The 12,573-nt window shown below is 43.0% G+C and overlaps 1 protein-coding gene across 1 annotated transcript; it reads right to left on the reverse strand.

Moving 5' to 3' along the window:
• Positions 1-349: 349 nt before the first annotated feature.
• On the reverse strand, positions 350-11,129 carry LOC109481234 (transcription initiation factor TFIID subunit 2-like). The gene is given in 18 exon segments (XM_019783777.1): positions 350-672; positions 1,083-1,212; positions 1,666-1,773; positions 2,091-2,290; positions 2,865-2,967; positions 3,281-3,417; positions 3,420-3,573; positions 4,218-4,472; positions 5,615-5,737; positions 6,069-6,263; positions 6,710-6,833; positions 7,014-7,123; positions 7,627-7,775; positions 8,334-8,454; positions 8,603-9,559; positions 9,852-10,010; positions 10,402-10,509; positions 10,943-11,129. Coding segments are annotated over 18 exon segments (3,522 nt in total). The 5' UTR covers positions 11,099-11,129; the 3' UTR covers positions 350-439.
• Between the last annotated feature and the right edge of the window lie 1,444 nt (positions 11,130-12,573).

Genomic DNA, 12,573 nt, shown 5'->3' on the forward strand with positions numbered 1-12,573 from the left:
TTACTCTCGTTTAATGCAAGAAGTACTGTCATTCAAATAAGATTAAAAGACTTTATTTTTATCTCTGTAATTTGAATGTGACATAAAAATGACTCTTGAAATAAACAACAATGACTAGCAGAGTTTTCCATAATTGGCTGTGTGGTTCTATTTTTGAAGTCAGTTCAACAACATCAAATAATTAATGATTTATGAACAGTTAATTGATGATGAATAAATGAAATTGACTAGTAATGTTACGAAATATAGATAATTCTAAGAACACTCTAACTTTTAGTCTCTATTAGACTGTCTCACAGCTACTGTTAGACTGATTGACTGTATTATCTCTAACACTCTTTTTTGAAACTTTCATAGTAAGAAATTCTATAACCCATTTTGTACACATGTAAATACTGTACAGTACAATTTTCCCAGGCCTCACCTTTCCCATCATGCATCACGGCCTGGGTGACCTGACAGGTTTACTGTGACCCCTGTCGTCATGGGAACCGTGTTTGGATTTGTGCTTGTGTTTGTGTTTGTGTTTTTTCTTCTTCTTCTGCCTGTGTGATGACGAGGACTGGTCGTGGTGGTGTTTGGAGCTGGACTGGTGGGGATGGGGGGAGGGGTGGTTGGATAACTTCTTATGGTCCGGTCTGGGTTTGGACACTGCCGCTGACACATCTGGAACTACAGAGAGTTGAGGTGAAAACACTGTCAACAAGAAATTACTAGTATGTCAATATCATCTTCTCAAGAGTTTGGCTCAAAACATCAGCAACTACAGAGTAGAATGATGCTAGGACACTTACCAGGATTAGCCTGAAAAATTATTGTCTTGAGTTAGACTTCAAAAGGGTTGTAGAGTAAAAAAAAACCCAATGCTGTAACACTACAGCTGGGAATAAAATTGTTCATATCTTTCCAATGTCAGTCTGGAATGAGATAGGGTGGGTAGCTAAGGGTTTCTAAGGGTTTTTTGTTGACATTTTGCAATAAATACAGTTTGAATGTAAAACTAAAATGCATCAAGAGCTCAACAACAATTCTCTCTGCTTGTTGGAAAGGGAAAAATATGTTACAATACAGCGGTAGCATACCTTTGCTGGCAGCTGGTTCCTGATGTGACAGCCCGGTCTGTGGAGTCACCGGCTGTTCCTGTTGTTGCTGCTGTTTCTGCACCTCAGGACTGGCCGCTGCCTGCTCCTCTGCTGGCTTCCCTCCACCAAGCTGACAAGCACACATGGGTTATACCACATGTAAGGAAACATTGGGCTGAAGGCTTTATGCCTGATCTTACAGCTGATACAGACATGACACTTATGACCAATGACCATGCATGTTAAAGAACCCACCACACCTTTCACATAACTTATGGGAAAGCCCTAACATGTGAATGTCCAAACACTGCTACATGTATCTGGAAGTCAATGATTCACTACAGACTCCGGGAAGAATAAACTGGAATTTACATTATGGAGATACCTGATCAAACAAACAAATAAACAAACAAATAAACACCCACCTGATGGAGTGACTCCAAAGTAAACTAATGAACCATGACCTATGATCTAATTACAAAAAAACCTGTGTTCACTATGATAAGCTTTGACCTATATCCATTTTGATCTATGAACTATGACCTGTTACCTTTATGATGACCTATGACCTATGACCTCTCACCTTGATCTTGATCCTCATCTTGTTGCTGCCCTCCTGAGGCTGAACCTCCAGGGTGGGGTCAGATGGGGTCAGGAGGGGCGTGGTTGGGGGGAGGGGATCTGTCTCAGCCTGGAAAGGCATTATGAACGATAGATATTGATACCAAATAAAAGTTACTTTCAGGTAAGTTGTAGGATGTAAAATGACTAGTAGCTTGAGGCTAAGCTTCTACATCCACTTGACAGTCATATGTATGATAGATATTGAAATCTCATTAAAATTACTTTTAGTTAAGTTGTAAAATGACTTTTGTGGCTACAAGTAACTATCCACAGCCATCTGACAGTCAATATGAAAACTTTGAATAGACCGTGTTGCCGCATAATAATGCTGAATAAACTAAGGTTTACCTCCTTACAGTTAAACCTATCTAGATCCTGACTCACTTTTCTCTTGACCCCATGTGTTTCCGCCGGACTGCTGCCTGCCTTGTCATCCTCCTGTAGAACTGCTGCAGCTTTCTTCTCCTTCAGGTTAACGAGCAGCCCGAACTCCGGCGGGGGGAGGCACGACGGGCGCACCCGGCCGAACATGGTGTAGTACAGGTCCACCAGGTCACAGCGCAGACGGGCGTCATACGACAGACCTGTGTTCAATTAACAGTGCACAGTGAACTACAGTATGTAACACCTTTAGTGCACTATGCACCAAGTAACATCTAGTGTCAGTGCACAGTAAACCAGTCAGAATTGCCCTGATGAAGATGACAGATGGTAATTGAAGCATCAGCTTGTGAAAAATAAATGGTTGAATGTGATCAAAGAACTTTGCTATTCATTCGTTTACCAACCTAAAGAAATTATTTACGGAGACCTCTGTTCAGTTTGTGTACATCAGTATTATTCTGTAATTCACAGGGAAGGAAATCCCTGCACAGAAACCCAGGGAAGACATCCCTGCACAGAAGTCCTGGGGAGTAAACCCTAGCACAGAAAATCAAGAGAGGATGATCATGAAACACCCCTGTATATAAAGTCCTAGAGAGTAAACCTTAGCACAGAAAATCCAGGAGGATAAAACACCCCGTAAAATAGTCATATGTAGAATGCCAAAAACAGCCAGTGGGAATGGCCCCTGTTACATCGTGTAATGATTGTGTTGTGATGTGATATACAATGTCTTCATTTGCTTGTATCGTTGTGAAATAATAAAAAAAAGACCTGTGTTCAGCGTCGTCCACAGTCGTTCCACCAGCGACTCTTTGTTCAGCTTGGAATCCTCCTTAGGGGTGAAGGGAGGGTTCTTTAGGAGAAGCTGGAGGAGCTGTAAGAAACAAAACAACAAAAAAAGTCATTGAGTAGTCTAGATCTGATGTCAATGTAAATGACAACAAGTACAGGATTATAAAAGCATCAATGAAGAATGAAAGCTTCCTGTAGCCAAAGGAAGCCATTGATACATGATGTTTAAGATAGTCTAGTATACTCTGAAGCATACCAGAAGAATAAGGATTGAATAGTCATGAAGTACCTTTAGGTGGCCATTGAATGAAGCTAGAAAGACGGAAAACAGTACAGTAGATGTAGCTGACAGCTTAATAGTAAGAGAAAACATGGTTGTGTTTCCTTCCTGTTACCTTGTGTCTGACGTACGGGATGGGGTCATTTTCCACATAGTCCAGCAGCCAGCCGAGTACTTCCTCATCCTGGTCCACGTGGACAAAGTCCGTCAGGATCTCCATGGCAACCAGACGGACATCCACGAACTGTCCCGGTCGGCGTAGCTCTTAAACAGGGCGGCATTGCTGGGAAGGTGTCCGTTCTTCTGTAAGGTCCGGATAGCCTTCAGGCAGGCGACGGTGATGGTGAACTGGTAACATGGCAGGAGCTTCTCCAGGTTCAGGTGCCGCACTACGTCTTCTAACACAGCCTAGAGGTGAGCAGGAAAAATGTAAGACAGCGTATAACACAGTAATAACAATCTGTAACAGTACTGACACAGCCTTCAGGCAGCTGACAGTGATGGTGAACTGGTAACATGGCAGGAGCTTCTCCAGGTTCAGATGCCGCACTACGTCTTCTAACACGGCCTGGAGGGGAGCAGGAAAAATGTAAGACAGCGTAACACAACAATAACAATCTGTAACATTACTAACACAGCCTTCAGGCAGCTGACAGTGATGGTGAACTGGTAACATGGCAGGAGCTTCTCTAGGTTCAGGTGTTGCACAACATCTTCTAACACAGCCTAGAATTGATCATGAGCAAGGGAAAGGTGTATGTATAACATAACACAGTCTAATAACAATCTACAACAAAACCTTCAGGGCGAACTGGTAACAAAGCAGCAAATTTGAGTGTTGCACAATATCTTCTATCACAGCCTAGAGGTGAGAAGGAATATGAAGGAGATTGTTTTACCAAGTGACACAAGAACATCAGTCGAAAGCAGAGCTTTCAGAGTGAATGGTGACACAGAAGCTAGTATTAGCATTGTAGTAGCATTTGCTAGGATCAGGGTAAAGGTTAGGAATTATTTTCTAACTCCAGCAGATGACACGACCAGATGCCCACCTTAGTCTCGGGCAGCAGTGCCTGTTCTGTCCTGGAGTCTGTGGACGTGTCCAGCATGGTGACCGATGGCGTGACTGTGGCCGTCAGCGCGTCGATCAGCGAGGCTCGGTAGTAGTTGTCTGAGAACTTGTTCTTGCTGTTATCGTTGTACTTGATGAGCTGCAGGATGAACTGGAGAACGTCCTTGGGACAGCGACCGTGTGCGTCGCGTACCGCTCCCATGGCTACAGGCATGGTCTTCTGCAGGAAGTAACCCTGAAGGCAAATATTTTTATTATGGGTTCACCACACCACGAAGTGGTGTGGTGAAACCATATTGCTTTTTCTGATGTTTCTTCTTCTTCTCCTCCTCCTGCCATTTTTTAAATGGATTCAGCTTCTTCATTTTAGGGCCCAAGGTCCTGAAATTTGGTATGGAGGTACAGTGGGCAAATACCCCTAGGCGTTTTTTAAATTATTGTGATACAGGCTTTTAGAATGGTTTTATTTGAGTTTTTTGGCTGTGTTATAGCAAATGTATTACTGTATTAGTGTGCCTTGTTTACCACGTTTGGGCATGAGTCATCACAATGGAATGCAGGGCATCAACCAATAGGCATGCAGCTTTCCTCTATTCTTCTTGCTGATTGGCTGTTGGGATTTAACTTGATTAACACCTGCATAGATCATTTCCACCTGCACAGAGCATTTCTTGCTGATTGGCTGTTGGGATTTAACTTGATTAACACCTGCACAGCGCATTTCCATACTGACAGTATGTCTGTATTCAAGTGTTTTGGTAGGTATTTCAAGCTTTCCTGCTCCAGCATTGGAATGCGGGGCATGGACGTTTTTTTTTATTTTGAAAATCAACAGTTTGCATTATGCAATTAAAAATCCTAACCAATAAAGTAGGGAATAGCTATCCAACTGTTGTTTTAGTTGTATTTTACTTCATATTATAGTTATATCAATGTAAATCATTGTTTTCCCTTGTGTTTCTCATTCTTTCCCTGCCATGTCGTAAAATGTGGTGAACCCATCGCTGTATTTGCTCCAAAGCAAATATTGGCCTTTCTAGTTATTACATAGTTTTTTTTTGAGAAATCTGTTTTTGTGAAATCTGTTTAAAAGATCTAGGGTGTAAGGACTGGCATCTTCTAACACGGACTGTTAATTTCTTTTGTGCTTCTATATTTCTCTGATTTGTATACATACCTGATACATGTAAGTAAGATGCCTTTTACATATCTCCAGGACGGGTACACAATTTTATGACAATTTTGAATATCATGTTCTGTGCCGTGTTCATGATATATCCATGGATCATTGAAATATGTGCATCTATGTTAGAACTTGCACAAAATCTTCTCTACGGGAAGCAATAAACAATAGAGTGAAGTGATTTTCTCCCTGACCTGCAGGTTGGAGAAGTTGTTACACTTGATGAGGTTGGTGTACATCTGGGTACAGAACATGCGCTTGAACATGGACATCATGGCAGGGGGACCCATCCACGAACTCACCATGGCATTGGCAACCTGCAAAACAATCACGAGACATCAACACTAGTGTTTTTCAGATGTCCCTGAATTAATAACCCGGGTACAATGGCCAAGTGGGTAGAGTGCTCACTATGCAATGTGAATTCGAGGGGATTCATTCCTCAGCTAACCGACAACCGAATCCCCTCGAATTCACAATGAGTGCTCACTGACACATCGTGACAAGTCCAGACATGCTGCTGGCTGTCATGGTGCCCCAACCGTTCACGGTTATGGGACTTACATACATACATACAGACACAAAAAATAGCACAAATTACATAGACATAAGTAACATAGTTCCTGTAATAGTATGTGTGGTTCCCACCTTGTTGAGACAGAAGGCAGCCTCCATCCGGACGCGGTAGAAGCAGCTCTCGTTCTCCAGGATGTCGGTGAGTGCCAGGCGGGACGCGGGCGTGGGGAACTGCTCCAACGCCTGGATGGAGTCGTGCTGCGCGATGATGTCACGCTCGTAACGCAGCTGGTACTGCCACATGAAGTCCGGCTGCTGCCACTCCACCTGAACAAACAAACAAACAAAAACAAATAAACAAACATTTCACACTCAGCAGCTAGCTATAGTCTACTTCCACATGAAGTCTGGCTGCTGCCATTCAACCTGAACAAACAAACAAAAAATAAACGAACGTGACAGCTACTGCCACATTAAGTCTTGTTGCTAATGGAAAACCGAGAAGGGTGGCCCAATGGTTGAACAAATAGACTAAGATGAGAAGAGAGAGATGTTGCCAATGGACTATAACAAAAAATGTAATAAACAATCATTATACAAATTATGCTTCTCAGCTAAAAGTACAATACATTCTAGACATCATCATTGTTCATGAGAAGAAGCTTTTCTTCAAGCGAAAAAAAATTAAGCATTGAACTGAAGTACCAAATAATTTATGACCTCCTGACAGACAGGAATGTTTGAGACTCAGTGTACTACTTGTGACCTCTAACCTTTCTAACGAGCGTCAGCTGTGGGTCGATGCGTATCCAGAGGACAGGTGAGTCTGCATCCATGGTGCTCAGGTCCATGTCTACCTCCTCACCATTCACCAGGGGGATCTTCTTCTTCTTGTTCCTAGCAAACAAAGCAAGATGTTAAACTACAAATCTACTGACAACCAGTTCACATTGCACAAGACACATGTAATATATAATTATGTTCTTCCTGAATATCAAAACACAGAAAATGTACAATAGCCAGCATCATATTTCTGCATAAAAACTTGATGGCAAATTTGCAAGTTGGGAATCGAACCTGCGACTCTTGGAGTGGCAGACAAGCTCGTGCCTGGTGGTGTTGTCCTCGATCTGGACTGAGTGGTTGAAGGATCCATCCAGCTCTTGAATGGTGACAGTCAGTGGTCCCTGAGGAGATAACACTTCTTTGTAGTAAGGCATAGATTTCAGTTCACTTCACTTTATTCATTTATACAGGAAATTGCACTCAGGTCATTTGATCTGTTTTTCAGACAATCCTGTTTTTTAACAAACAACGCAATACATTTGCAAATAACAATAACAACAATTACAACATATTATACAATTATTTTACCAAATTTGGTGCACTATCCGTATATTGAGTTTAATTTGGAGCATGGCTGGGATGTGTAAGATTGATTCAGTGAGTCAAAAATTATTGAATGTGAAACTAGCTTATCTATTTGTTATTAAATAAAAGTTAAAGATCTTACCATCACATGTGGTCTTACTCATTTTACCAAATAAATGTATCTTACCAAATATCTTGCCAATGCATGATCTTATTATCATCTTACCAAATATCTTACCATGTTCTTAGTTCTTACCAAAGATCTTACGAAAGTTACCAATTAGTATACTTGGTGTATATATATATAAAGAGTACTTACCACATATTTCTGTATCCCATGTTCGCCCACCCTCTGGTTGAGTTCCAGCTCCACCAGGTTCCGTTTCCTGTTGAACACAAAACTGCCACTGAAATGGACGACTCCTCCCTGGTACACCCACTGGTCCAGCAGCAAGTGGATATCCTTGCCTACGGAAACAAAATATTATGAACTTAACATTGGCAAGGTGGTCTTGTGGCTTAAAGGTTGTTTAAGCTTGAGGTTCTGGGTTCGAATTCATGGCAGCCATAGCATTTTTGGAAAGGCACTTTAAGTTTACAGTCATCTTTTTCCTTACTTGACTCAGGTAAAAATGAGTACTGAAGTACTACCTAACGTTAAAAACATCTTCCCAAATACTGAAATAGGATGTAAAACTGAAGGCCTCATGTTTGAGGAGGGCCACACCTCGAAGATGTTAAAGATCCTTCCACACTTTTGAAAATAGTAGTGGTCTTTCCTAGAGTGAGTGGATCAAACCTTACAGTCTGGTCTCAGGGTTGACATCTTTGAGAGTGATATGAGTTTGGTAAGAGTTTAGAGGTTATATATTTAATTAATAGTATTAATATGCCCTTTGAACTGACCTGAGACAGTAGAGATGAATTTGACAAAGCTGGCAGAGGACTGTCTGAGCAGCATGTTGGACAAGTTGGAATATAGATTTGGGGTCAGTGGTTAAAAGTTAATAGTAGCTGGTAACTGACCTGAGACAGTAGAGATGAGCTTGACAAAGCTGGCGGAGGACAGCAGCATGTTGGACCAGTTGGTTGGGCTGAACTTCTGACCAGCTGCCGACGTGGCAAGGGACAACAGCTTATTAAAAACCTGAAACACAACATTATCATTATCAACAGGGTTTGTTCTTTGTGGTAGATACATGGCAGTATGACCTGATTTACCCTGAAGTGAAAAGGTACAAGTACTTTCATGTAAGTTACATGTACCTGTGCCAACTAAACAATTAGTAATTTACCTGTAACAAGGACTCAAAGCCAATCTTCTGCTCCACCAGTCGAGTGATGAGGTGGGACTTCTTGGCGGCCATCTTGCTGTGGATCCAGGACGTGGTGTGGGGATGTCGTGTGTGGAAATAGCGCCCCCTGGCACTGGTGTCCTTACTGTGCAGCACGACCAGCTCCTTCTCTGTCTCATAGTGCACCAGCTTCTGCTGCTCACTGTGGATCCAGTACCGGTACTCGTTCTTTCCGAAGAACTTCTTGATGTACTGTCCCAGCAGGTACCCGGCGATGCCCTTGCCGACCCACACGTCCGACCACGAGTGCATGCAGACGTAACACCCGAAGAACTGCTGCGCCACGGCGTACGCGATCACCCGCCGCGTGTACGGGGTCTGGTCGATGATGCGCGGCGTGTGGAGCAGGTTGGTGTTGAAGATGGTGAGAGAGGCGTACGAGCCGGCGTTCTCGTAGCTCTGGTCCACAAACACGGCCTTGTAGCAGGTGTAGGGATACCTCCAGCTGAGGAGCTCCTCGTAGAACTCCAGGATGCGGTGGATGCTGTCTGCCGTGTGCTTGAGGAGCGACATGAGGTGCGGGAGGCAGAAGTACGTCACCTCGTGCATGTGGGGGTCCACCAGGATCTCAAACGGACCAATGGCCACGGCAATGTTTGGAGCTGAGGTCGGGATACTCAGCACGTAGTGGAAGGTCTTCTTTTTGGAGTCAGCGGTGAAAACTGTGTCCACGAGATCACCGCAGGACACAGCTGTCATGGCGGCGTCCACCGTGAACTCCAGCTTCCAGGTGCAAAGTTCGGAGTACGAGTCGACACAGGGGAACCACAGTCGTGAGGAGTTCTCCAGACCGTAGCTGAAGACATGAGCGCCACGTTCCGCCATCGTTCCTTCCATGTCAGGAACAACAAACTGCAGTCCGCCCTTTGGCTTCTCCAGACTGAACTCAATACTGACCTGGGAGGGAGAGAAAAAAGGGTTACTTCTATATGTACAGTAGTGCCCCCTACCCCTGACCTATAAACTGCAGGCCTTCAGCTTCTCTAAACTTGTATCAGCACATCTTTAGAAGTGGGGCTGTTTCCATAGACAAACTCAAATGAGTGATTTGACACATGACCAGACGGAGAAATCATATAAATTCATCTTCAGAGTTCAGTTATAAGTTTGTGAACAAAGCAAGCTACAAGTTTAATTGATTATTGCACACACATTCATAATTGTAACAGCAAGGTAAACCTCTGTGTACCTGGAGAGGTCGACCTTCTGACACGTTAGAGTAAACCTCGTGTGGAACATGGATGTTGAGTTCACCATTCCCCATGTCAGAGTCCACAGACCCCACCGCTGATACGTGGCACGTGGAGAAGTAGTCCAGGTTCCGCTGTCGTGTGTCACCTTGGCATACCTGAAGGTCAAGACAAAAAGGTTGAACATTCCATTTGGGGTGTGCTTATTGCCTGGAAAATACATTCTGCATCATTTGTTTCAATTTTAACTCTTGTATGTTGTACACTCCTTAAAAGGAAATTTTTCACTTAACCTGTAGTTATCTGGCTACCAGTTCTCCATTGATTATGGAGTTAGGCAGCAGGGAGAAGGTTAGATCCTTAAAATGGCTTTTCCAAGGGTTAAAATTTCAAGAAAGAATGGCTGGCCCCCTAAAGTCATACTAGTAAAGAGTTTCACTTGGGACTTCAAACTAAGAGGTCAAGTGAGAGGACATATTATATATCTAAAAGAACCTTTGAGCTGTAAGAGCCAGGGTTGTGTTAGGCCCTGAAAATGTTCACTAGTACCTCGAGAGTTGGGTCGCTGTAGTCAAAGGCTGCCTCCGCTCCGTTCACCGTCACACGGTAGATCCGGCACTGTTTACTGTTCAGCTTCACACGCGACAGTGTAGATTTCTGCGAAACAAAAAGAAGCAGGTGTTACTAGTATATGTCAACATGGTTTTCTGGAGAACATGACAATGTATACCACAGTATTTCTGTTCCCAGAAATACTGTGACAATGTATACCACAGTATTTCTGGGAATCAAGAATGTGTTTACCTTCTTAAAGAAACACCAGTCTCATCTTATTGATCTATATTTTGTACATCTATTTATCATTTTCCTTTTTCTTTTTAAAACCTGACACTGACAGAAACAACAAACTTCTCATAGGTAAACAAGCAAAGTACATAAATGTGTACTAATTCTATGTTAAAAGTTAATGAATGCCCATTGTCCTATCTCCAGTCTCCTACGTTGAATCTAACGTTACATGTAATGAAGGAATCTGAAAAACAGGTTTTCTCTTATCTTGAAAAGACATTGCAAATTGATGAGCGCTGACCTGAGGAATGATGGTGAGTTCCACATAGCCAATGATGGCCCTGTGTTTAAAGTTGACCCCGGTGATACAGAGTGTCTGATGGCTGACTTTGTAGGGCCGTGCCAGCAGGGGGTCCTGCGACTTGTCTTTGTCCTTCTTGGAGTTGGTCTTGGTCATGATGTGTTGTTAATGTTATTGTACGACTGTGCCTATTGTATTGGAGCAAAACAGAGAGCAGTTGGGTCTTTAAAGACACGTATAGAAGATATACATGTTTATTTTTGGACTGATTGGCTTGACCAGGGGTATCCAGTGGATGCCATCTATTTGGACTTTAGAAAAGCATTTGACTCTGTACCGATCAAGAGACTGTTAGCCAAAATTGAGAGTTACGGATGTAAAGGGAATATTCTTCAATGGATCAGTTCTTTTCTGCAGGGCAGAAAACAGAGAGTCTGTGTGAACAATAGTAAATCAGAATGGGCAGACGTAGTGAGTGGAGTCCCTCAAGGGAGTGTTCTCGGTCCTGTTCTCTTTACGTTGTTCGTCAACGATATGCCTGAAGTTGCAACAAGTATGTTGAGGCTTTTTGCAGATGATACTAAAATATTCAGAGCAGTGGTACAGAAGGGGGACTGTGAAAGTCTTCAACAGGACTTACAAAATCTTCAAGAATGGGCCATGAAATGGCAACTAAAATTCCATCCGGAAAAATGCACAGTCCTTCGAATTGGAAAGGGGCACCCAGTTTTTGAATACACAATGGCAGGCACATCTGGGAGTATCCCCCTAGCAGCAACGACTACGGAGAAGGACCTGGGTATATTAACGGATAAAGACCTTACATTTAAGGACCATATACACACAATTGCAAACAAGGCAAACCAGTTAACAGGACTACTGTGGAGAACATTTCAGTTTATCGATCAAGAAGTATTTCTCCTGCTTTTTAAAGCCCTGATTAGGCCACATTTAGAATATGGAGCCTCTGTTTGGTCTCCGTACAGACAGAATCTGATGCTTGAATTAGAGAAAGTCCAAAAAAGGGCCACAAAAAGAGTTCCGGGGTTGAGCAACCTTTCTTACGAGGATAGACTCAGAACTCTGAAACTCCCAACATTGGTCTACAGGAGAATTAGGGGAGACCTAATCAACACGTACAAATACATGCATGGTCTGTTTGACACACAGAACCTGTTCCAACAAAAAGCAGATTCAAGGACAAGAGGTCATAGCTTGAGAATAACAAGGAAGACCTTCAAGGGGAATACAAGGGCATTATTCTTTACAAGCAGAATGGCCAACTGGTGGAACAGTCTTCCTGAAGAAGTGGTCTCTGCACCCTCGGTAAATGCTTTCAAGAACAGACTTGATAAATACATGGAGAGTCATCCAATTATGTACAATCACACGGCCCTGGATTGCCCGCATAGGCCGGGAATGACAGTCCGGTAGAGCAACGAGCAGCCTAAACTGGATGGATACCTACCTGGCTGAAAGGATCTACTATCTACTATCTACTATAGCAATAGTGACAGCGATGAGTTTGCAAAATAATAGCACTAAGCTACAGTATATATTTAGCATATCATCATGTAGCTTTGGTGATAGGTCTGCATGGGGGGGGGGCATAAATAAATTTGAGCAACAAC

The sequence above is a fragment of the Branchiostoma belcheri genome, unplaced genomic scaffold, assembly GCF_001625305.1.
Source record: "Branchiostoma belcheri isolate BF01 breed outbred unplaced genomic scaffold, Haploidv18h27 scaffold54, whole genome shotgun sequence".
Taxonomy (NCBI): domain Eukaryota; kingdom Metazoa; phylum Chordata; class Leptocardii; order Amphioxiformes; family Branchiostomatidae; genus Branchiostoma; species Branchiostoma belcheri.